Source organism: Chenopodium quinoa, unplaced genomic scaffold (genome assembly GCF_001683475.1).
Source record: "Chenopodium quinoa cultivar QQ74 unplaced genomic scaffold, ASM168347v1, whole genome shotgun sequence".
NCBI classification, from domain to species: Eukaryota; Viridiplantae; Streptophyta; class Magnoliopsida; order Caryophyllales; family Amaranthaceae; genus Chenopodium; species Chenopodium quinoa.
In genome coordinates, this window is record NW_018743955.1 from 7,665,566 (window position 1) to 7,687,664 (window position 22,099).

At 35.6% G+C, this 22,099-nt stretch overlaps 2 protein-coding genes across 2 annotated transcripts; both read left to right on the top strand.

Annotated features, from left to right (window-relative positions):
• The first annotated feature begins 1,163 nt into the window (after positions 1–1,163).
• On the top strand, positions 1,164–16,556 carry LOC110689392. The gene is made up of 10 exons (XM_021866173.1): positions 1,164–1,379; positions 2,496–4,750; positions 4,862–4,999; positions 11,340–11,480; positions 13,046–13,087; positions 13,191–13,280; positions 13,927–14,034; positions 14,175–14,267; positions 14,368–14,447; positions 14,735–16,556. Exons 2-10 carry the CDS (start codon positions 2,549–2,551, stop codon positions 15,579–15,581), a joined length of 3,741 nt encoding a protein of 1,246 aa, XP_021721865.1. The 5' UTR covers positions 1,164–1,379; positions 2,496–2,548; the 3' UTR covers positions 15,582–16,556.
• A 365-nt stretch (positions 16,557–16,921) lies between these two features.
• On the top strand, positions 16,922–19,181 carry LOC110689393 (50S ribosomal protein L28, chloroplastic-like). The gene is made up of 2 exons (XM_021866175.1): positions 16,922–17,237; positions 18,769–19,181. The coding sequence occupies exons 1-2, from the start codon at positions 17,021–17,023 to the stop codon at positions 18,999–19,001; spliced, it is 450 nt and encodes a 149-aa protein (XP_021721867.1). The 5' UTR covers positions 16,922–17,020; the 3' UTR covers positions 19,002–19,181.
• The last annotated feature ends 2,918 nt before the right edge of the window (positions 19,182–22,099 follow it).

The window sequence follows — 22,099 nt, forward strand, 5'->3', positions numbered from 1 at the left end:
ACTTTATTCCGCAACGAGGCTATGGTATTGAGATCTTCAATCAAGTTTTTCCTTTTCACCATCTTTTACTATTGGAATCAACAAGTTCCTTTATTATTAAGAAGAATATTATAACTAAATAATACAGAGTAATTAAAAAAAAAACATATAGTGAAAGAATAGGATCAATTTTTTAAAAGAAAATGATTAAAATAAAATAATTTGGAAAAAGAAAATTTGAAATTTCAAAAGGAAACCTTGAATTATATATAGTTGAACATAATTATACATAATGAAATTATGAAAACTGAATATTTTTGAAATGATTTGACATTAAATGCGTGGTAAAAATCAATTATTAATTATTTTCTACCTTTTTTCACAAACTTTTACATAGAGATAAGTTGTGTTCTTTAAATTTTAACGTTGTGGTTTTTTATAAATTCATAATGTTCGTTACAATTATAAGCCATGTTATTTCCGCTCAATCCGGGTGTACCATGCACCCAGGTGCATGAACCACCTATTGCATGCATAACACACCATGTTGAATAGGGTAGATCGAAAATAGGCTATTAAGTTATTTAATATAAGGGCTCACCCTATGTAGTTGTATAAATTTATTAATATTGTTGGCACAATGCTAAGTTGCACAATGATTCCAAAATCAAGCCAATAGGAGATAGTTGGGTGTTGAGAACCCAATAATTAACCGAACGTTGATGGATAAGCCATAAAATCTTTTATGATGTTGTATTGTGTACCTTTTAAACCCGCCTGCACTTATATTTTTGAACAATTTACTAACTTTGAACTGAAACGAGAATAATAATGTTATAATTATTCATCAAAAATTCGATTGAAGATTTACTTCAACTTTCATATTTTAAATCAAATAAGGCTTTTTTTAGTTCACCTTAGTTCGGATCTAATAAGTTGATTTCAAAAAAGTTTTAATAAAGCCTAATAAGTTCAGATAAGGTTAAATAACTTCAGATAAAAAGTTTAAATATTACGGTAGGTATTTTTAACCTTAAATAAATTTGAAACACGAAAACAAAGATTAGTACGAAGTAAAAATTAGAGTTATGATTAATAAAGATGTCGATTAAACGATTGCCTCTAACTCGAATACGCGAGACAATAATAAAATCCCTATATCACACGAGTTACCGTATTGTCCGCCCTCTTAAATTCTTAACACAAAACCCGAAACCTCCGATGATCCGATCACAAAGTTGGTGTTAATAGGATGCCCCATTTTTAAAGCCCCACCTTTCAACATCCATCTCACCGCAAACACAACACCCCATTTCCTACACTGCCCAAACCCACGCCCTCTTTTTCTCTCTCTTCGCCGGCGTTCGTCCAATTCGCACCTCTTTCCAGCTTTCCGCAAGGTCAGTTCTTCAGTTTTTTTCTAAATTCTAATTTGCTTTTTATAATCATTTAACTCCAACCTCTAATTTGTGCATTATTTTGTTGAATTTATTTGTGTGATTAATGTTACATTTCAATTGCAGAATGTTGGGTTGATTTTTAAGTTGTGGGTTCATTTCATGGGTTAGGGTTTTCAATTTTTGACGCTGAAATGCAAATTCTTGAATGGGTTTCTGTTGATTGTATGATTATAGCTGACTGATAGGTTTTTCGATTACTTTGAATTCAGTTTTTGGCATGTTCTTTTGTTGAATTAGCTGCAATATAGGTTATTTGGCAAATGAATTGGAGCATGCGATCTATTTATTTTACTTTACTGATTTTGGGTGAGCGAATGATGATTACTACCCATCAATTTTACTTAGGAATTAGGATAGGGTAGTTTCTGAATTATTTTTCCTAGCAAATTATCCCTTTGTCTGATACGAATCGTAACGTTTTGTTCAATGGAGAGTTCCCTACATGTTAGAGGCCATAGAGAGTTATAAGAAGAAAGAGAAGCATTAAAAGAAAAAACTGGTCCGTGCCATTTTCCGAAGTGTTGAAATTTACATGGGACGTGTAAAACTGGGAAGTGTTGCAATTTACATGGGACGTGTGAAAATGGGAAGTGTTGCAATAAAGATGGGACAGGGAGAGTAACACATCATTTTATAGGTATATAAACCAGGGTAGTTGGCATATGTTTGAAGTTTGAATAATGGTGGTTATTTGGAGTTTGCTTTTTTTGCAATGAGGAATTGTGTTGTATGGGTGCGTGTGGTGAATATCAGACTATCAGAAAGAGAGCTTCTGATGAGACCGATGTAGGTTGTTGCATACTGGCATTGTAAAGGTTTGAAGGCATTATATTTGACCCAATATCTTATGTTGTCCTCCTTTGTAGGCTTTTGAATTTTATTATTGTTAGTGTTCCTAGAATGGTGGGTTTTGCTTGATTGACTAGAGCTGAATTGGCTGATAGTATGATTATTTAGAGATGAGCAGTGTCATACTTGATTCTCTGGCATTCAATTGGCTGTCACTTTTTATCATCTTATAATTTATCTAATGATAAGGATTTTTACATACTTCAGGTTGACGGTTGTTGTAAAAGAACTTCACTGTGTATGATGTTGATTTGAGCAAGATGAGTGGCTCTACTCGGCGAAGGTTAAAATCTGCAATCATTTGTGAACATATAGTTGATGATACGAGCGAGGAATCATCTGCTCGTACAAGACCTTTAAGCTATGATGAAATAATGCTTAAAAGAAAAAGTAAGAAGGAAGTTGAAGGTTCTGTTGAGGAAGCACATGAAGCAGAAACTACTAGACATGAAGAAACTGTCAGGAACCCTGATCGTCGGAGCAGGGATACAAATGGTGCTGCCATGAAAAATTCGCGTGATTCTCAACGTGAAGTCAGCCCCCAAAAGAAGGTGCAAAAGAGTTCAAGGGCAGAACATACTCATAGTAAAAGTGACTTACAAGATTCTCAACGGGAATTCAGCCCCAGAAAGAATGTTGAAAAGAGGTCCAGGACAGAACATATATATAGTACAAGTGATTTGCTAGATTCTCAAAGGGGAGCTAGCCCCATAAAGAATGTGGAAAAAAGTTCTAGGACAGAACATACTCATAGCAAAAGACAGGAATTGAGCCCCAGAAAGAATGTGGAAAAGAGGTCCAGGACAGAACATATATTTACAAGTGATTTGCGAGATTCTCAAAAGGGAGCTAGCCCTATAAAGAATGGGGAAAAGAGTTCTAGGGCAGAACATACTCATAGCAGAAGTGATTTACGGGATTCTCGACGTGAATCCAGCCCCAAAAAGAGTGTGGAAAAGAGTTTCAGGACAGAACATATCCATAGTAAAAGTGATTTGCGAGATTCTCAACGGGGAGCTAGCCCCATAAAGAATGTGGAAAAGAGTAGGACAGAACATACTCATAGCAGAAGTGATTTACGAGATTCTCGACGGGAATCTAGCCCTAGAAAGAGTGTGGAAAAGAGTTTCAGGACAGAACATATTCATATTAAAAGTGATTTGCGAGAGTCTCAACGGGGAGCCAGCCCCATAAAGAATGCTGAAAAGAGTTCTAGGGCGGAACATACTCACAGTAGAAGTGATTTACGAGATTCTCGACGGGAATCTAGCCCCAGAAAAAATGTTGAAAAAAGTTCTAGGATGGAACGTACTCATATTAGAAGTGATTTAAGAGATCCTCAATGGGAATCCAGCCCCAAAAAGATTGTGGAAAAGAATTCAAGGACGGAACATATGCATAGTAAACGTGAGAACAAGGAGAGGCATGATGTGGAGAGTAGATCAAAGCATAGACATGAAAATGATGTGAGGAATGATGCTGAATCTAAAAATGACAGGCAAGGTCGCATAAAAAGCAAAATAGAGGAACATTCTAGGGGTGATGGTAGGTCTAATCTAGAAATTAAGCATAATAGTGATTCTGTTGCACAGGATAGAAACATTGAAAGACATGGAGGAGCATATGAAAGAGAAAACAAAAGGAGAGATAGAAGTGGAGATGATGAAAAACATAGAATGAGGGATCCTGTCAAAAAACTTGACAGTGGAAGTAGGCGCATCTCTGAGATTTCAGAGAGAAAGGAGAAGACGGAGCTCCCACGCTCGCAGCATGAAGAAACTAGATCCAAAAGAAGGCGGTCTAGAAGTCAAGAGCGTACAAAGGACAAAGCTAGGAGGTCCAGATCATCCTCACCTAAGGCACGGAAAAATGTGTTAGATCCTGTGCATGACCATGGTGAGCTTTTGTTACGTTCTGAAAGAGACAGGTCTAGACGCCATTCTGATGTTGACCGGAGCAAGATTCCTATTGATGGTTCCAGCAGCCATCATCGACGACATGGTGGCTCTTCTAGTGGGCTTGGGGGCTATTCACCTAGGAAAAGAAAAAGCGAAGCTGCTGTTAAGACTCCTTCACCTATTCAGTCACCTGAAAGAAAAAGTGCTGGGTGGGATCTTCCACCTTCTGGGGCAGATAAAAATCTCAGTACTGTTTCATCTGGGGCACACCTAATTTCTCAAACCAAGCCTTCAAATATGATTGAGTTATCAGCTGGTTTTTCCGTTGCTCCTGGCATGGGAAAGCCCATATCTTCAATTTTGTCCAACAGTCTATCTGCATTTAAGCAGGCCTCAATAGACTCGGTTCAACTAACACAAGCCACCAGACCTATGAGGAGGCTCTACATTGATAATATACCAGGCTCTGCCACTGAGAAAGATATTATGGAATGTTTCAATTCTTTTCTGCTCTCTTCTGGCTCCAATTATATCCGAGGCACAAGTCCATGTATTAGCTGCATGGTAGGTGGCTTATATATTTATTTCATATTGTCTGCAGCACTTTCTTGCTCTTTAATACATGGGATTTATGCGATAGAATCACACTTAATAGTGTTGCTTGATTTATTGCAGATTCACAAGGAAAAGGGGCAAGCATTAGTGGAATTCCTTACTCCTGAAGACGCCTCTGCAGCGCTGTCTTTTGATGGCAGATCTCTCTCTGGGAGCATACTCAAAATCAGACGTCCTAAAGATTTCGTTGAAGTGCCAGTAAGAATTGACTACAATCTCACTTTTGCATTTCTCGTTTGAAAATGCTACTTTTCTACTCCTCCCGTTAAATGAGTTGTCGCTTTTTCTGTCATGGATCCTTCTACTGAATGTGTCAAGTTACATATGTTATTAACTGTTATTCATTGCCTTCTTATGCAACCCTTTTCTCTCCTCAGAGCAGAAGTCAAATTAGTATTGAGGTTTATCGTTGAACCTAGATCATTTTTACATATTTTCTGTTGATTGTTGATGATATGAACTTCTACTATGTGGCCAGATTATGCTAACTTGCAGCATTCCATTCGTATTGTTTGCTTGTCTTTCTAATATAGTGAGATACGAAGCTGTGATTGAAATGGTGAAGTTTTAAATGCTTGCTTACTGCAGTGCTGATTATACGGCACCTCTTGTATCTTAGTTTTATCTTCTGAATGTCATAAATTTGTTTTTTAATATTTTGACCCTATTTCTAGATTTGATAAATTTTCAATTTAAGAATCAGCAAGGTTTAGGATTCTTAGTTTCTGAAATAACTGAATAAGGTTTGGTAGTTGCCTTTGTTGCTGTGAGGTATATATCTGTTATATGGAATTATGTTGCTGCGAGTGTTCTATTGTTGCTTCTCTATACTAGTTGTTTGAGTATTATCTCCTTTGTAGCCTGCCAACAATTGCTGTCCTTTTTCTGTCCATATTAAGTTTACCCCTTTTGTGAGTCTTGGTAATGACGTAAATTTTAATTGGTTATTAATATTATTGTTCTTTTGTTTGAGGCAGCATTCTGACCACATGTCAATTTGTCACTACTACTTCCCACTTGGTCCTCTGACCCTTTAGTGCCTTTCTTTCTTTCCTGTAAGATTAGTGTTATCTGAATACTAGACTTGAGCAAGATTAAACTGGCATCATTTTCTGTTAGATAGAGAGATCATGCTTTAGTGGGGCCTAATTGAAAGAACTCTGCGGATAGGGTTGTTCATTTATTACATCCTGGTCCATATTTCTTCTGTACTTTCAGTGTGGTACGGGGTTTTTTTTTTTAAATTAAATTTTAGCAGAACTAGGGAATTTGTATTCTGTAGTTTTCATTGTAAAGATAACTTCGTTTTCTTTGTATGTTTAGTTTATATTGACCAAGAAACTATCACAATATCGAGAGAAATTCAAGGGAACCCGCTTTTTGGTCTCATTAAGCTTTTAAGTTTCAAAATCTCACTATTGCTCACGACAGTTATCCTGTTGCACATTGTATGAGAAAGCACAGTGCTAGACAAATGGGGTACACCACTTTTTTGCTAGGCACATTTAAGAAGCAAACCTTGAAGCCCAAAATGTTTATTGTACTCCAAAAATTTCTGACTTTATTAAATTGCGCCTCACAGCCTCACTTTAAAAAGGCACACGCAAGGTGCCTTTAATTTGATGAGGCACACCCAGGTTGTGCCTTGGCACAGCAGGCCCCTCATCACCTCAGTGCATTTTGGATTTTTCAATACATTGCTGTAATAGTGATTCATGTCATTCTTTATTTAGTGCCTTTATTGGGGTTTTGGCATCTTTGGCTTCGTATATCAAGAATCTCATGTAGATATGGTATTGACATACACCGCTTTCACTGTTTCATTATATTTATTCACCATGAGAAGTGGCTTGTAAATCGGTAAAAAGAGGACTTTAGAAGATTTTTGGGATCAGGTAACAGGATTGGTAATATATCGAGGTCCATAAAATTTTATGGATGATAGTGATTGTGAAAAGTAAAGTATGTGGGAATATATGAAATGGAAGCATCTTGAGTATTTTAAACAAACCAAGAAAAGGAGCAAAGTAAAGTAGTTCTGGACTTAATCATAAATTATATAAATATCTGAATTCCAAATTTTTTTTTTTTTTTATATCCTATCAAGACTAAAGACATACTGCAAGTTAAAAGAATGGGCTTGTGAGAAATGGGGGGATTGATCATTGGTGAAGCTATTTTCATTATTCTGTTAGTTAGAATGGGCTTGTACATGTTTTTCTGAGAGTGTTGACTGATGAGATACAGAAGAAATCTGAAACTATACCATTGTGAATTTGTGATTGGATGGAAACAAAGATGAGGCAGGATGTACTAGTGCTCACACTGCCCAGGATAAAGTGGTTTTATCTGGCTATTTTGACTTTTCTATAAGATATTTAAGATTTGGATTTTTGTTTGTTTGGTGGAGGATATGAACACTAATTGGGGATGGTAAATAGGGTTGAGCCTATTATGATGGAAGTAGAGTGATGAGCCACAGATATGGGGTAAAGACTAGAGTGGCATATTGTTATGAATGTTATCTATGGGAAATAGTATGGATTTCTATGATTCTATCTCGCAAGAGACATATTAGCAAGAAGGCTAATTGAGAGATATTTATGAGGCACATAATTTTTTATTAATCTTAAAGGAAGGGAGTAATCTTATTTCTGCTTATGAAAGGCTTACCTTTAGTGTGTTTTTAATCTATCAAGGTTTGTGTTGGCGGGCATTATCGTCCACTATGTATCAAGGTTATGTTTTAATGAAAGAAGTGGTTGCATTAAGGCTCTGTATAATAAGTTACTTTGGGCTCTTTTGCGTCGTAAATTATGAACTCTCTTAATTCTTTTTTTGTACAATCATTGTTAGATGTCAATGCGAAGTCTGTCAGACAAAATTATAAATTAGAGGTAAATCATTTTAAACTTTAATACTGGAAGTTTTTAGTAAAACATAGAAACGGAATTTTTAATTTATAGAAGAAAATGAAATGGAAACAAAGTGTTTTGTCTTGCATATACTAGTATTGTAATTTTACCAATCATATATGTCTTGCATATCCATAATCTCTATGCCTTCTTGGATTTCTTGATTTAAAAAACCTTACTATATTTATGGGTTTGAAGAAGTATAAGTCTGGGAAAGCACAATTGCATAAATCATGAGAAATTCTAATTGAAAAATAAGTTACTCCTGTTACCATATAGGGAGCTATTGGATCTTTATTTTGGGGCATAGATATAGATGCTAACTACATACTGAAATCAAGTCGGTTATGTTGTTGATATATGGATTCTTGTGACATTATTATATTCCATTATACTCACTCCGTCCCCGATTGATAGTCACTTTTGAAGAAAAATCACGGGAATTAAGGAGAATTAAAGAAAGTACATTGAAAAAGTAAATTTACATTGGGTATGCAAAAAAGTAGAGAGAGAAAGTAATTAAATTACATGGAAAAGTAAAATTTACATTGGAAAGTTAAATTTGCACAAATATTTTTGCAAATGTTAGAGAATTTTAGTAAAAAAATAATATTAGTGGTACTTGAAAAAGGCAAATGTGACTAACATTTTGGGTGCCCAAAAATGATATAAGTGACTATCAATCGGGGACGGAGGGAGTATTAATTGAAGCATTATGTACTAGTGTACACTCTTAATTGCTTTGAATGCTTTTGCAAATGCTGAGGCCTGAGGGGATGTATGGGGTATGAGATGGAAGGTATTGGAATTGAAGCTGATTATGGCAAAGGATAAACTTTTGGCTTGTGAACTGACTGCAAATGGACAAGCTAGGAGAGGTGAACAGTTGGGAACTATGCTTTTAAAAAGGAGAGAAGGCCAATAAGGAATTCAAAAGGATCAATTAAGTGTGACCCTAATTAAATTTCTTAAAAAGGGCATGTTTTGGATGGCCAGAATGGCAATGAAGAATCTTTGAGACTAACTTCTTTTGGATTTCATCCCTATTCTTTCTAATCCTCTTCAGTTTAGTGTTTTAGTCTATGCAATTTTTAAAAAGGATATTTTTTTGTTTGTGCTTCTACTTGTGGATTTTCAGTTCTTTGCTTGTTAAGAATCTCTGTTGCTCACTCTTGATTAGGTGGGTCAGTCGCCTCTGACTCTCAATCTTGCTGGAACTAGTGTAAAGACTAAAACTGTGAAAAGTACTATGGGAAGACTAGGTTTCTTGGGATTTTTTTTTTTTTCCTCTGGATTCTTTTGTTGTCTTATGCTGTCTTTACTTTTTGTTGTCAAGTATGAGATAAAACAGCCCTCTCCCACAACCAAAAATATTAATGGTTAATATAGATAGAGCTGCTTATTTAAAAATAAGGATTGATGGTCGTTAATCTGACTGTCCAACTTTACTTGTTGGCATGCTGACAATCTTGTGAGTATCACAAAAATTTGAAAATAAACTCCATTTATGGATTTGCATGATGTGCCTGATGTTCTGTAGTGTTTTTGTGAATGTAGATATGAACACAATTACGACATGTTTTTTAAGAATGTATTGTGCTTTTAAATTGGTGTTTCTACTGATTGTGCTGTTAATGTTTTCATAAATGGTTGATGCTTTCTTTGTGGTAACTTCAAAGAATTGCTTATTTTACGTTCCTGTGTTCTGACTTACTTGTTGGAATCTTTCACATAGGGTTTGTATCTTGGGTGTGTCGTTATTCACCATTTCATCTAAAGGATGGTGAGGAAGCTGATTCATAATTAAGAAGACTCCAGATGTAGTGACAATTGACAAGTCTGACATGTTTGCAGCTTTGTTCAGCAAATTGTGGGGCCCCTTACTGGACTTTTAGAAATATTATTCCATTTTATTACGTATACTAATATTAATATTCTTATTTGATGCTCAAGGCTTGCAATATTGTGAGTCATATCATTTGGTGGTCGTGGCCGACACAAGAATTACTATTTCATGGCTGACGCAAGCTTAGCTTGCATCTGATAGTAACAATTCCTGCAAGTGTCTTCTGTTCCTATTAAGAACTCCAATTGCGAAACTTAATGATGATTAAAAAAAAAACCACAGCATTGAAAGCTGATTTATGTAGAAGTGGTTACCAATTATTTTTTCTGACTACTAAAATGATGAACTTATTAATTAAAATCCATACAGTTTATATAGAACTTTGTGTTTATATCCACTCTATAAACTTTGTGTTTATATCCACTCTATTAACTTTGTGTTTATATTGACAAAAAGAGTCTTAGGCCTCAAAGCCTCTATCTCTCTCTTTCTTTTTTTGACTGGTTTTCAGAAGTTGTTTAGACCTTCACCGACTATATAGAACTTTGTTTTAAATTTGGTTTCTCAAATGTTTAGTCTAATTTGCTCAGGAAAATATTTTGATATAAAAAGATCATTTGATTCAATAAGAGAAAGGTGGATAAAAATAGATAGAGGGAGTAGAAAAGTGGGTGTGTAAGAAAAAAAAAAGTAAATGAAGTGCTGGTAAGGGGGGTAAGATGGTAAAAGGCTTTTTGTATTAGCTTGGGGTGCATATTTATCTTAAGCTCTTGTTTGGTGGGTTTATTTCATGTTTTAGCTACCGTGAAGAATGTTTTAGCTGTGTGACTTGACAGTGAATTGATTGTTCCAATTGCTCTGACCTGTTATGATTTATTTCATACGAAGTATAAGTTACTTATTGCCTTGGTGTCATATGTTTCTTTTATGGTTTCTAATAGCTCCTTTGCACAACTTTGAGCAAGAAAACTCTTGTTTTGTGGTCCTATATCCTGCCCCTTCTTCCATGGTGTGTCACATTACTTCCATTATTTTCTTAAGTTGATGCTGTTCTGTTTTAGACAAAGTGAAAAACATGCCTGAATTGGAGCCTGCTTCCAAGCACTTTAATAATATTGATAGCTTAGTTGAAGTCAATTCCCACCATCTACAGTTAGTTATCCTTCTATCACTAGTTCATGGCAAGATGGTGATTATGAGTCGATAAAAAAAGAACTCTTTAGCTCGGTGATAATCTTAGATTCATCCATTATATATTTGTGGAATACTGGAATACGTTGGCATCTCTTAATATATATATATATATATATATATATATATTATATATATATATATATATAATATATATATATATATATATATATATATAATGAGAAGTAATGATGTATATACGTATTTGGCCAATCTACTTGAACTGTGAAATGAGCATATGACACAGCAGCAATATGCTCTTTCAGCTCTTAAGTCTTGTCTGCAGTTAGGTCCATGATGGGAGGGGAGTGCTGTTATTTTTCCATGTAACTTTTGGTTCTGTTACTCTTCTTTGTCTTGCTCAAAATGTTTTTGAACGTACCTTGTCATTGTATTCTGGGTAACAGATCCAATAGAAGAAAAAGAGGGTTCCAGCACCATGTTATATTTCTGAACAGATTTTGGGGCTTCTTGGTGAAATTATGTATTTTAAGATGAAGTGGTTCTACTACTTTTGCAATTTCTGAGGTATATTTTGGTTATCATTCATGAAGCAGGTTTTCAGACAGTTGCTATTTTCATGCAGAGTGGATCTTCAGAGACTTCTAAAGCTGGAGCCGATTTGATAAGAGTTGATTCAATCCGAGGCAATTCAATCAGAGGCAATTCAATCAGTGAAGTTGGTATTCAGGCCATAAGTGATTTTGTGCAAGATTCTCCACACAAGGTATGCAAGTGACGGCATTTAGGCAGTGTAATCTATTTTCATTCTTTGTTTTTTCTTATCTTCTATGGATCAGTGGGTTTCTATTAGCCACTGCTTGTTGCTTTGGAGGTGCAAGACCGATAGTAATTTGCATTTTTTTTTTTTTTTTTGATTTCTGAGAAGCCATTTTAATAATGGTGTTTGATTACTCCTGGATGATAACACATCTGAGATGGAATTTGAATGATTTGGCCTTGTGGAAATATCTCTTAAAGTTAGGTTTGAAAATCAAATCTTGAAAAAAAAAATAAAATTCAAGCTTTTATTTCCTTTGAAATGTATGAAGCTTGATAGAGCCTTCTCTTTTGTCAAACTCACAATTGGTCATTAGATGTGTATTCTTATGTACTCCCTCAAAGTCCGACTCATTTTGCATTTGCATGGTCTCCAATGAACATTTTTGACCATGAATAACTTCGGCTATGTATAAGTAAAAAATTTAAGAATTTGGTATTTGAAAAATTTATCATAAGAGGAATCTAATAAGATCAAACTTGTTAATTTATTTTGATTGTATAAATCATAAAATATGGTCAAAATTATTTTATTTTGACCACATGGAATAGTAAGTGAGTCGAACTTTTAGAAACGGAGGTAGTATATACAATTGACAATTGTTTATTTGAATGATATTGGAGATTTGGAGGTAAGTTGCTGGTTTATCTGCTACTTTGTGGATAAATAAAAATCAATAACTTGCTGATTTAGAAACGGAGGTAGTACATCCTTTCATCTTTTTGCATGATTGTGAAGGGAAGGACAGTTGCAGATGAAGATAAATGCTTCTTTCTAGAGAAGATATCGATAAATAAAAATCTTTTCATTAGGTTGTTAACATGCTGCTTCCTTATTCTCATAATTTGATGATGACATAAGCTTATATGGAATTAAAAAGCTAATTGTCCTTCCACAGGCAAAGGTTTCAGCTTGGTATATTGTAAATGCCTTTCTTGCTGGACAGTATAAGTGATCCATGTTTTTCATTTGTACTTTGACTATAAACTAAGATGCCTTTTCTAATTTGTGATATATATGGGAGATCACAATCATCCATCTGAATTTTCATTGCAGAGTTTGCTTGTGATTCTTTTATGCTATATTTAATTGCTCTTTTAGTGTATATGATGTTTGTTCAGGTTTTAAATATTAATAATAGTGTAGTAGAAGTTGCATTAGTACTCTTTTGCCATTATTTCTTTTAAGTGATATAAACGTTTTAGTAATATGAATAGCCCGACATTAGTAAAATGTTTCTATTACTACTGAATCTTATGCTCCAACTCTATCAAAGTTAATAGATGCATACTTTGATTATTCTTTGACATCTGTTGTAGTTTCCCTTTTCCTTTTTCTGTGTGCTCTTTGTATTGAAATCCTCTCTATTAGTCATTAAATAGTTAGTCGTAACACTGAGTAAAAAAAAAAAAAAAACTTATTTTTTTGTTGCAGTAGGATAAATTTTGGGTTGTGATTTTTATTTTCAATCTGTTTACTCAGTATACTTATCTTTGGTTATGGTAATGCAGATCTTTGTTGGTGGAATTGCTGAAGATTTTTCTTCTGAAATGGTAATGAGCTCCAGCATTGGTCTGGTGCTGTATCTTTATGCGTGTTTTCAGAAGCCAATTGTCTCCTGGATCCGGACTTATAAGCTTAATAATTTCTTCTCAGATTGCAGAGATTGTTAGTGCCTTTGGAACATTAAAGGCATACCGTTTTGAAGTCAATGCAGATCTCAAAAAACCATGTGCTTTCTTAGAGGTATTCCTTGTTTTTATTGAAAGTTGCTGCTCACTTTTTGGTAATTGACTGTCTGCTTTTGTTTTTCTATGTAAATTCCTTGTATATGACCTTATAAGAAGTTAGATTATATGTTTTCTTTGACACTTGTTGATTGCCAAAATTGGCATTCTCTAACTTGAATTTTCAATTTCCTTGCATTTTTGGGGTCCATTATATGTTTGGAGAGTGGATGGAGAAGGGGGAACTTTTTTTTTCGATGGGTTTTTGAATTTCTGTGGTGGGAAATTGGAGTTCAGTGTTGCCCATCACTTTGCCTGAAATTACGTTAAAGAAATCAATTATATAATTCGTTGCAAACTCTGCCCTGTCACCTTTTGCTTTGACACAGGTCTTGTGTTAGGGGTATCCTTTTTTTTTTTTTTTTTTTTTTTTTTTTTTTTTTTCCTTTTTGAATCTGCAATTTTGTTGTAAATGGTTTAGCATGAGCAAAATGGCTTTGTACGAAACTTCTTTTTCTGAGTGTCTTTTGATTAGAAGTCAGGTTCATCTATATCCGTTTCCTGTGATTGATACCAACAAAGCTACACCATTAATGCTCAAATGCCCTCTCTAGTTGAATGTGAATATATTCACTTATGGTCTTTTCACTTTTTGTTTATTGCAGTATACAGACCAGTCTGTCACGTTGAAAGCTTGTGCTGGCCTGAATGGCATGAGGTTAGGCGGGAGAGTTCTGACTGTAGCCCAAGCTGTTCCTAACACAGAATCAGTGGTATATAATGTGTACACTATACTACTTTAGATTGCTTAAAACTATCTTGACATTGAGCTAATTTTTTATCTGCATTCATATATATACTCTTTAGGGCATATGCCTTGTTGGTTGATGAAGATATGTTGATGTTTTTCCAGGAAAGCTCAGGAATGTCCCCATTTTATGGAATACCCGAGCATGTGAAACCCCTTCTTGAGATGCCAACACAGGTCCTCAAGCTAAGCAATGTGGTGAGCTCTGTCTTTCAACTTGACTATTTATTCGATAACCTTTTGATTGGTAAGTGTTCAATCTTCTGACAATCATTTTTTTCTCTCATTATTTCCATAGCTTGATCATAAGATCATGGATTTGCTATCTGAAACAGACTTGGAAGAAATTGTAGAGGATGTACGATTAGAATGTTCCAGGTACTGATCTGAGTTCACACTCATTTAATTTGATTCTTGTTTGTCTGTGCTGTTTGACCTCGAGGATACACACTAGTACAGTCATGCATTAAGATACCGCTTTCCTGTGTTCTGCCTGATTTTGGTATTATTGAAGTATCCTACTTTTGTGTGATCATGTTTTGTTGTCCAAGCCTCCAAGGATTGAATCTTGGTAGTTGGATTGGAATGAAAGTCCATGCTACGTTGATCCTTAATTTCTTATGTTGTGCAATACTTCTACATATCTAATCGTATCATCTTTACAGGTTTGGCTGTGTTGTGTCCATTAATGTCGTCAAAGGTGGCTACACAAATACTGCCATTTCAGAAGCACAAGAGGTTGCAATTAATGTGAATACTATTCAGCCTCCAGAAGAAAGAAATCACCATTTGATTGAGGATCCAATAGAAGTTTCTACTGACCATGATGACAGGGATGGTAGTAATGAAGAAGCTCCAACCAAATTCAATGAAAATCATGCAATGGATGGTGTTTTAGTTGATAAGCATGAACTAGTCTCTGCAACTACTAACCCAGTTTTTGAAGGAGCTGCTGAAGTAAGAACTGTTGAAGAATCAATAGAAGCCGATGAAGACTTGCCTCAAAATGCTGATGACAAACCTGATTTTGACCGACTAGAAGCTGTTGTGGTTGGTGCTTCTACTATTGATGACATGGAAAGTGTCAATGATTCTAAGGGGAACCGCCAGGAGTCCATCCAGGAGAGTGGTGTATCTGCCGAGTTAAATTCAGATGGGAGTATGGTTATTGAGAAATCAGGGAATGGTGAAACTCTGTGCGCTGAAGATGTACCAGAGTTGGACAAAACTAATGACACACTAGAAGCTGTACCAGAGTTGGACAAAAATAATGACATGCTAGAAGCTGTACCTTTGCTTACCATTCCAGGAGCTACTGAAGGTCTCACAAATGAATATCCTTGTGATAGGGGTAATAACTTGTTTGAGGATGGTTGTGTATTGGTGGAGTTTAAGAGGACAGAAGCTTCATGTGTGGCAGCACATTGTTTGCATGGACGTGCCTTTGATAACCGTATCGTGACAGTGGAATATGTATCACTGAAGGCCTACCGAGAAAGGTTTCCAAAGTGAAAATATGGTTCAATATACGGAATGGTAGAATTGTAGTCTTAAGTTGGCCATCAGCAGGAGAATTCTGTATTTGAAACTGTGAGGTTTCTGACACCTGTTCTGTCTCAGCATGCAGTATGATTCAGGGATCGTTTTGAAATCCCCTGTATTTATCTTAGTTGATTAGTTCTCCAACCCTCCAGAAAGAACTTATGAAGAAAATTTTCTTTTACAACAGAAGGCGTCAAGGATGTATGGCCATTGTTATGAGCATTCATGTTTCAGCAATGTGCTCATATATTTTTTGCCAATGCTGTTAACAGAATCTGCTTACCCATTAACCTGTATACCAACAATGGATTCCTGGCGCTCTAATATACAAGTACTAGTTATGATGAGTTTAGTGTATTGGTAACTTCTATTTTACTGTCCTCTTTAGCAGTCCTTTGTTCCTTTCCCTTTCTCTGTTTTCGCCCTCCAATTTATATTGATTTGTCGAATGAGTGAATGCTACTCAGTTTCTGTAGGAGCAATTTTATGATAAAAGTAAAAGTGGCTAACAGGTGAGCTTGTTCTTTGCTGAAACTGAATTCCTGGACAAGTATTGTTCACGGCCTGTATGGATCAAATTTTGAAGGGAAATTTGCAAGTGTAGTCAAAAGGTTTTTCTCGCTTTCTCTTCTTTAATGGAGTATTTTTTTTCTTCCTTGATATCTCTTGTGAACTCTCTTCATCTCTTTTAAAAGGAAGTATTTACCCAACCTAATCGTGGTAGTTTTGCATCGATTGCAAGGTGGGGATATGGGTGTAGATGCAATCTGAAGAAAGCGAAAGTAGTTCATTAGAAGGGAAAGGAGAAAATGGAGGTAATTTGAAGAACAAGGAGGATTGTGATCTATGTTAAAAAAGACGGAAGAGGAGGTAGACATATTACAATGTTCTTTAGGGTACAAAACTAAAGTGTTTTTTTTTTTTTTTTTTTTTTTTTTTTTTTTTGAAACGAACAAACTCACTCTTAATGTACTACGTATATAAATACTATGAGAGAATTATAAAACAGAAATTCTATACACCAATTTGGTAAATCCACGTGTTTATCTACAATCTCTGTCCCTAAATACATGAAACACTTGTGTTTGTGTGTAGTTTCTAAAAGACTAGCGAGTAATATCTATAAAATGACTATATTATATGTAATGTGAATTTCTTTTCCAATGGGGTTAGTATAAATTAGTGCAAGTGACATTAAGACAAGTACATTATAAAGTGTTTAGAGGCCGAAAGACACAACTGTTGCAAGTATTTAAAAAACGAGGGGAGTTACGGTGCTACCCTCCCTTAACTAGATGGAAACGACCGAAACAGAGCAGTTTTACACTTGAACATCATCCACCTATCTCAATTTCCAACCTTCTAAAAACAGATAACGAGACACTGAAAGTTTTACAGGAGAGAGAAAGATGGCAGCAGCTTCAGGAATGTTGATAAGCAACCCAACCAACGTGTACTTCCGCAAACCCCAATTCTCATGCTCATTGAAACCCAAATCAACTGTTTCTGAGCTAGGGTTTCTCACTTCCCAATTGAATGGCATTCAAATTTCTCAATCTCCATTTCTCACCACCATTAACAAACCCATTTCTGCTCCTTTCAAACCCTCGCTTCAACCTGTTGCTCGTAAGAACCCTTTTCTCAATTTGTGATAAATTCTCTGTTTTTTGAATTAATTATGGCTTTAGCTTTGTGGGTTTTCAATTTTTCTGAGTTTTGTTGCTTTTTTTTTTTTTTCTTAGGATTCTTTTGGGTTTCTGGTTAATTTGTGTGTCAATCTGTTGCATTTTCTTTATCATAGTGTCTGCTTGATTTTATAGCTGTGGAATATTTAGCATTTGTTAATTTGCTGCAAAAAAGAGCTGAAATTAAGAGCATTATCTTCAATTTTGCTGTAAAGAATGGAGTTTAAGGATATTATTTTTGTAAGTTGAAGATTTTTGGGTAAGGCTTTAAGTAGCTCAAGTAAAGGTGGGGTGTTCTTGGTTTTCGCCAATTATTGTGGGTTGAACATGTTTTTGATCATGGTCTGATGCTATTGCTCTACCATAACATTAGCTTTACCATCAGATTGTGATAAACGTTTTGCACATAAATTATGTTTGGATAACTTCATATTGTTGTATAGATATTTGCTCCAGTATTGTTGTATCGCCGTTATCTGTTTGAGTATTGTTGTATTGGAGAACAAGAGGAAAGATTTTGATATCTTTCGAGTTTCAGCAGTGTTGTTGGATGAACAGTATGGAACCTGTTACATCTTTGCTAGTAGGAATATGTAATGGATGATGTCAATTGAAATTTAGCTGCCCCAGAAAACTAGGAAGGAGTGAGTTTTAACTTTAAACCTTTGTAGATTCGCCCCATAAAGACCTGATAGAAGTAAAGATTCTTTTGTTCTATATCTTCCTATGCCCCCCTTCTGTTGCTCGAGTCTCTACTTGTTATTGTAATCTTTGCCGAGGCATTAACATTGCAGAATTTTGATATTGGAGAGAAATGGAGACTAATGTCTAATTTAATAATGGGAACTTTTTCTCTCAGAACTTGATTTGTCTAGCCTATGAAACTACTCTGTTCGTTTTTCCTTATCTCTTGTAAAATTGGTCATAAATTACAAAATGTTATTGTTCAGCTATGTCTGAAATCAGTTACTGTGGAAAGCTAAAGCATCAATGTCCAGCTAGGTACGAGGCAATAGCTGGTGGAAATGATAATAAAATTGTACAGAGCATATATTTTTGTAACTAAGTTATTTAAATGTTATGCCAATGTCTATAGTATTACTTGTCCACCCCAATGTATCCCTTTCTCTTCATGGATTTTCACTCATGAAATGCATTACTATGGGCATTGAGATGGAACTTATCTTAACAAAGTTACATATACAAAGTATAATTACTGTTATTGCAATCATTCATTGTCGGCAACAAAACTGTCCGTAAATGGCTGTGGCAGAGGTAGTAGTATATGAGTCCATGAAACTGTATGGTATATGAAGCTGAACAATTGTTGATCAAAGATCAATTGCTTATTCATTCCCGGTTTCAATATCGTTTTATCTTTACATTGGCTGTTGAATTTTGAAGTATCTAATATTTGTGACTCTTTGTACCTAAATTGAGGTTATTTAGTTTATGAGTTGATTGCTTGTCAGGCCGAGTATGTCCATTCACCGGGAAGAAATCAAACAAGGCAAACAGGGTTTCTCACTCCAACCACAAAACAAAGAGATTGCAGTTTGTGAACCTGCAATACAAAAGAGTCTGGTGGGAAGCTGGTAAAAGGTTTCTCAAACTTAGGTTATCTACCAAGGCTTTGAAGACTATCGAGAAAAATGGATTGGACGCTGTTGCTAAGAAGGCAGGGATTGACCTTAGCAAGGCATGATAGAACAGAAATGTTTGTAAAGCAATGAGAACGCTAATTTTCTTGTTTTGTATCCAAAGTTTTATGGTTGTCTTATATTGATTACAACTTTTGCCCTAGGTTTTTGAAATTATTTGTGGCATATTGAGCAAATTAATGAAAAAGCAAAATCCAAAAAAAAGGAGGTTCATGGTGTTACAATATCTGTTTATCTTGGAAACTATTCATGTAGTGCTAATATTTGATAGAACTCAATAATGAGTTATTGGTCTGTGAAAATTGTTCTGCATAACATATTGCATTTCTCATAAACATGTTTCCATTGTAATCATATAACCATGTAAAGCCAGGTGCTTTTCGTAAAACGGACTCCTAACTAAGTTCTGTTATGGCGCATTGGCGGTTCTTCTCCATGGGAACTAATTTATGTTAGACCAGAAAACTAAGTCAAATTTTCCCTACTTGTCCCTAATTCTGGTGAAGAATGGGTTAATGGGGGGACTGATCTATGCTACATATGCAAGGTTGACTTAAGTTAACAGGGATGTACAGTTGCAGAACTTCATCCTTGTTTCTCTGCCGCATGTTAAGACATAGTGATGAGTGTGTGTTTTGTTATGACTCCTTAAGTCTAAATGGGAGTTACTTAAAACCATTTACTGCGATCTAGGAGGTTAAAAAATGTCTGAACAGCAATGGTTTAGAAGACTCGTATGTATGGATCCTCAAGTGCACAAATAGAGCTCAAGTATGGTTGAGAATGGGACAAAAAGGCTCTCAGGAGGCCTGCATGTGTCTGGAACCATCTTATTATGCATTGGCCCACTCCTCGTTATCATGTTTTAAGATTTCTTGCCTTTTGTTATTTTGTCTTGTCTTGGCCTTTTGTGTTGCTTTACCTTGGCCCTAAGATAAGCTATGACACTACTCTCAATGACCAAACTCTTTCTTGAGACATTATACTTCATAGACTCAATAATAACCTTAATATGGTTCCAAACCAATTTTTATGACATCACAAAACACCATCCCCCATACTCACTTCAATTTTGGAAAATAATAATCACAAAATCGGTCCAAAAGCGTAGATTATAGCCTTTAATTTTTGACAATACACAACTTTTTCGAGCTTATTCATGAAATCAGTCCAAAAGCATATATTACAGCTAGAGCTGTCAATTCGGGTAACCGGGTAGGGTTTGGGTCGGGTAAGAGTGTGTCGGGTCAACTCGGGTTGGATCAATTCTGATTAATTTCATAACCTATGCGGGTCGGGTTTGGGTTGGGTCATGCTTGAGTCGGGTCATACTTCTTATCGGGTTTGGGTCGGATTTAGGCCGGGTTAATAATAAGTCGGGTTACATTCGGGTCGGGTAAACAATAGGTCGGGTTTAATTCGGATTTTCACGGGTTAGGGTAATTCTTGGGTTCGAGTCGGGTTTAGTTCAAGTCAATAATTTGCGGGTTAGAATAAGGTCGGGTCATTCTCGGGTTTGAGTCGGGTTCGGTTCAAGTCAATAGTTTGCGGATTATAATCAGGTCGGGTCATTCTCGGGTTCAAATCGGGTTCGGTTCAAGTCAATAATTTGAGGGTTATAATCTTATTGGGTCATTTCCAAGTCGGTTCATTCACGGATTCAATTCGGGTTATGTTCAATTCAACAATTTGCAGGTTACAATCAGGTCGGGTCATTTCTAAGTCAGATCATATTCGGGTTCAACTAACTATAAATAGATAATCATCATTTTTATCAAGCTAATTATTTCCTTTGAATATAATATATATGGAAATATACTAGGGAACTATAATCTATAATTTAGGAAGATAATTTTCTCCTTTGACTATACAACAAGTATATACGAAGTACTATATTTAACTCTTAAATTTGAGGATGATGCTCCTTTCTTTTGCTAGCCTGGACCGACTTGGTCTCCCAAGACAAAATGCTTTGATCAACAATAATAAGGTGGTCTAAATTGCATTTAAGGTGATTTAAAATCGGGTCAGGAACAATTTGGGTTGAATTTAGGTCGGGTCAATAACAAGTCGTGTTAATTTCAAGTCGGGTTAGTAACAGATTGAGTTGAATTTTTGGGTTATGTTAGTAATAGGTTTGGTAAAATTCGAGCCGGGTCAATAACAAGTCGGGTTAAATTTGGGTCAGGTTAATAACAAGTTGGGTTCATTTCGGGTTAGGTTAGTAACAAGTTGGGTTAAATTCAGGTCGGGTTAGGAATGGGTCGGGTTGAATTCAGGTCAGGTTAGTAACAAGTCGGGTTAAATTTGGGTTTTGACAGTTTAAAATGGGTTTGGGTCAATTTCTGTTCAAGTCGAGTTCGGTGCAGGTTAATTAAATTGGCTGTTGTAAATCGGTAAATTGGTGCAAAATGTAAACCGATAAATTGGCCGTTTAAAAGCAAATTAAATGGTTCCACACACCCAATTGGACTCCTGGAGGGTATTAGGGATAATGGTAAACATTTCGGCAATTTTTATTTCTGGGCAAAAAAAGTCAAAAAATTCCAAAATTGAAGGCTAATATCCACGTTTTTTGAGAAATTTTAGAGGTTTCGAGGCCCGGTGCCGAAAAGTCTCGAAATTCTATGGGATACATCTCGGGGTCATATAATGCCGTTTTGAACCTATATGATCATTATTTGTTGTCATAAATGTTTGTGGTAGGCTTGAAATAATGAAATGGGTGCAAGTTGTAAACCGGTAAATTGATCGTATAAAGGCAAATTGGATGGTTTCACCCACCCAATTGGATTCCTGGAGGGTATTAGGGACCATGGTAAATATTTTGGCAATTTTTATTTCGGGCGAAAAAAAATCAAAAAATTTCAAAATTGAAGGCTAATATCCACGCTTTTTGAGAAATTTTGGAGGTTTCGGGGCATAGTGTAGAAAAGTATTAATATTTTAGGAGATACATCTCGGGGTCATATAATGGTGTTTGGAAACATATATGATCATTACATGTTGTCATAAAGTTCGTAGTAGGCTTGAGTTAATGAAATCCGTTCAAGTTGTAAACCGCTAATTAAATTGGCCGTTTAAAGGAAAATTAAATGGTTCCACACACCCAATTGGACTCCCGGAAGGTATTAGGGATAAT